The sequence below is a fragment of the Papaver somniferum genome, chromosome 11 (assembly GCF_003573695.1).
Source record: "Papaver somniferum cultivar HN1 chromosome 11, ASM357369v1, whole genome shotgun sequence".
NCBI lineage: Eukaryota > Viridiplantae > Streptophyta > Magnoliopsida > Ranunculales > Papaveraceae > Papaver > Papaver somniferum.
Window position 1 is genome coordinate 57,972,569 of NC_039368.1, and position 4,122 is coordinate 57,976,690.

The following is a 4,122-nucleotide window of genomic DNA, read 5'->3' on the forward strand; positions in this document are numbered from 1 at the left end:
TGGTCATCCATAAATCGAGCCGACAATATATAACAAACAGATGATACTTTCTTGGTTAGTTGTTGAGTTATTTAGGGTTAAAGAAACAACAGCTTGATGCCAAAGCATAAAGGAAGAAATGTTTCTCATTTAGTCAATATTATGAAAAACTCTCTTAGACTCCTATCTTTCAGGAACTTAATGTACAACCGGAAAACCGTTGTAAATAGCTCGTAAATGCATTGGATACAGACGCAGTCTCCTTCGTTCATAGTAATACTTATTTCATCTGATACTGATGCAAATCAATCACAACGGAATGACATCGACGTATGGATCCACAATCTAGACCACAGTCATGTTAGTATTTTTTTTTTTTTTTTTTTTTTTTTTTGAGGTACTAAGGTTATTTCTGTCACTTCGGTGGAAAACCTCCACTCATCCGTGTGGGATGCAAGACTGTGATAGTGAAAAACATGACCTCGGCCGTTGGATTTACAACCCATGAAATTCGTGGCTCAAAAGCTATCTCAACACTGACTAGGACACCAGCTAGGAATATAGGTAACCTATTTCTCCGGTAAATATTAATTTATAAGTATTTATTAAATCTCAAAAATAATGAAATGAAGAAATAAAATGTTAAAATAAATCCCTTTCTCTGTCACGTTCTTCGTGTTTTTTCCTCAGTGGTTTCTCTCTGAGACTTATTTTATTAAAAGTCTCTCTCTCTAATCTCAATCTCCTCTACTGTCTGTGTGTTTGTTGAAAGATATGTTCATCGATCTCTTCGTGTTTCCAAGTAAAAGTAGTAGAAGCTGAAACCAGAAAGAAAAAGAAAATTAGAGTAAAAAAAAAATGACTACTGAGTTAAAAGATCCGGCTATTAAACTATTTGGAAGAACCATTCCGTTACAAGAAAGTCAGATTACGGTCGAGTCTGTTGAAAAATCCGATCTAGAAATTCAGATTCCACCACTCTTCTCTGAAGATAAGGTAACTTTTATTTATGTTTTTGATTTCTGTTAAGTAAGAAAAAAGCTGTTTTCGAGTGAAATGAGTAGTTTTTGAGTACGTGTTTATGATTGAAACTTGCTAAGTCTGTTCGGTTTCCAGACACCTTTTTTTTTAGTCTGTGCATCTCTCAATGGAAATATATGTATGTGTTTTTAAGTTAGCGTTGAGAAAACAAGTAAATCTTAGTATGTTTTTTTTTCCTTACTCAGTTGTACTTGACTTTTGTTTCTAATGTTTTCAAAAAATAAAAATTGGTATCAAAGTTTGTATTTTTTTTTTTTTTTTAAGATTTAAATGAAAATATCATGTGTAATTTTTTTTTTCTTCTTCTTCTGTGTGTTTAATTATATGTTTTTAGTAAATTTATCTGTGTTATTATTTTTTGTAGTTATAGTTAGTAATTAAAACCCTGATTTGATTGGTTACATACAGTAGATGTTGATTTTTATGCCTCTGGAAACCTCTCAAGATATCATCTTAAACCTCAGATCTTACCGGGTTCTTTGGGGTGAATTTTGAGATTTAGTAGCAAAATACTACTGTCAGAATTTGTAATTGATGTTAATTTCATTATGAAGTATAGTAACCTGAGCTGCGTCATTAAATTCGTGGATGGTTTTGGGTTCTTACTTTTGACTTGAAGTTATACAATCTTGATGCGTCTGTATTTTTGGTGCTAAATAAGACCCATTGGCCTCAATGTATGGGAATCTTTTGATTTATCTTGAATTGCCGTTTCATTAGTATTTTCAAGTTGTAATAATAGCAGTGATTCAGTATGCTATTCTTGTAGTTCCTTGACCATATCAAAAGAACTGTAGTCCGGTTCAGGATGACTCACTTGGAACTATCTGGGTGCCTTGCTTGACATGCTTCTTCTATATTCCACCCTTCTTCTTTTGCTAACCACAGAACCATAAAAAGAAAAAGATTTTGGGTTGTCCGCCTTAATTTAAAACCACTCATGACACACACTATTATGTCACTACTAATTGTCATGCAGAAATCGAATTGCATCCATGGCATATGACTAGTTGTATTGTGAAACCAACTGTGTTTTCTGTTCTGATACAGGACAGATGCAGAAAAACGACAAAAACAGATTCTAATGTCTCTTCTGTGGAAGACCCTTGCAAGGCTGATAAGCCTGTTTTGAGTATTGGTAAGGAAAACAACTATCAAGATTGTACCAAGGAAAACAAAGTTATGCTGGACCCCAAAAGTGAGGAAGACCAGGGCGAAAATGATTCAGGTGATCAAGAAAAGCTTCTTAAAAAACCAGACAAGATCCTACCATGCCCTCGCTGCAACAGCCTGGAAACAAAATTTTGCTACTACAACAATTACAATGTTAACCAACCTCGACATTTCTGCAAAAACTGTCAGAGATATTGGACTGCTGGAGGAACCATGAGGAACGTTCCCGTGGGAGCCGGACGCCGGAAGAACAAGCACCTAGCTTCACAATACCGTCACTTAATGATGTCTTCTGATGGAATTCCAACCAACCAGGTTGACTCACCCGACTCAGCCAATCACCAACTCTCACCTGGGGCAATTTTTACACCTTCTGCGCCTCTTAATGGAAATGGCAGTGTCCTAAGATTTGGTACAGAAGCACCTCTCTGTGAATCAATGGCAACTGTGCTGAATCTAGGTGACCAGAAAAGAAAAGTTGAGGTTGGTGCTGCACTTTCTGGAGAAACAAGAGAGGAACCATCCTCTTGTGATTCTTTCGCGACTGCTACTCACCGCGAAGAAGAGTTGCCTAAAAATGGTATTCAGATGGAGCAAGGTGTTCTTCCGGCTTGTTTCAGCACAATTAATCCTCCACATCCTGCGCATTGTTACCCAGGTCCACCATGGGCCTACCCATGGAGTCCAGGTTGGAATAACGTAGCTGGCATGGCACCCCCTAGGTGTCCTGAGCTGGTCTGTGGTCCAGAGAATGGTAGTCCTAGGCCAGTTCAGTGGGGTCCGATGCCAATGGTAGCTGCTCCTGCCTTGTGCACCCCAAGCATGCCATTTCCATTTATACCCGCCTCTTATTGGGGTTGCATGCCTGGCTGGGCTGCCAGATCTTGGAATGTGCCATGGGTTGGATCTAATGGAAGTATCTCTCCATCTTCCTCCACTAGCAACAGTGGTTGTTCAAGCAATGGCTCACCAACATTAGGTAAGCATTCTAGAGATGTCAATCTACAAGGGGAAGAGAAAACAGAAAAATGTCTTTGGGTTCCAAAGACGTTAAGAATTGATGACCCAGATGAGGCGGCAAAGAGTTCTATTTGGGCTACTCTAGGTTTCAAGCCAGATAGGAAAGAACCAATTATAAAAGGCGGTATCTTCAAAGCTTTTGAATCGAAGACAAAAAACAAGGACCAAGCATCAGATGCTGAACAGGTGTTACAAGCAAACCCAGCTGCACTCTCTCGATCACAGTCATTCCAGGAAAACACATGAGACCAGCTTCTACTCCAAGGTTTATAAGTCTAATCTGGTACTGGTTACTCATTTTGTTTGTGTCAAGCATACTTGATCAGCTTTTAGTTACTGGGTTTGTTGTGACAATGTTTTGTACTTGACCTAGATGGGTGAACTTTGACAGAAGCCGGTCTTCTGGAAAGTTCAATACAATTTGCTTCAAACTCTGTTACAGTCATAAAGGGTGAGTCAGCAGCTTGCCAACAATGTTGTTGCTGTAAATAGTAGAAATAGAGAGTGAGCAAGCAGTTGTTGATTTTATTTTGTTTTGGTGTTTTTTTAGCGGTAAGTAGGAAACTGATGCTGACAAGGTCACCGGTATCATTACATAATGATTTCACCCTTCTTTACTATAAAGGCATCTGCTGATGATTAAGTGCTGTCTAGCATCTGTTTCGGTTATAGACTCTTGAAATGCAGATTCATGTGCTCATGTTTGGTTCAAACCAGCAAAAAGAGCTGACAAAAGGACCGCAGCGCTAGACACGTTGTGTTGATCTTATATGCTGAAGATGGCCTGAACTTCTGTACCAAGTCTAATCAAGGTGAAGTTAAATAACGTTAGCCAAGATTTGTGTCATGTTCCGGAGGGTGGCCCTTATCAATAAGCACTGGCGGGATGGATGCTAGGTTATTTCAGTG

The 4,122-nt window shown here is 38.6% G+C and overlaps 1 protein-coding gene across 1 annotated transcript; it reads left to right on the forward strand.

Annotated features, from left to right (window-relative positions):
• The first annotated feature begins 626 nt into the window (after positions 1-626).
• On the forward strand, positions 627-3,860 carry LOC113322830 (cyclic dof factor 2-like). The gene is made up of 2 exons (XM_026570991.1): positions 627-975; positions 2,071-3,860. The coding sequence occupies exons 1-2, from the start codon at positions 838-840 to the stop codon at positions 3,457-3,459; spliced, it is 1,527 nt and encodes a 508-aa protein (XP_026426776.1). The 5' UTR covers positions 627-837; the 3' UTR covers positions 3,460-3,860.
• The last annotated feature ends 262 nt before the right edge of the window (positions 3,861-4,122 follow it).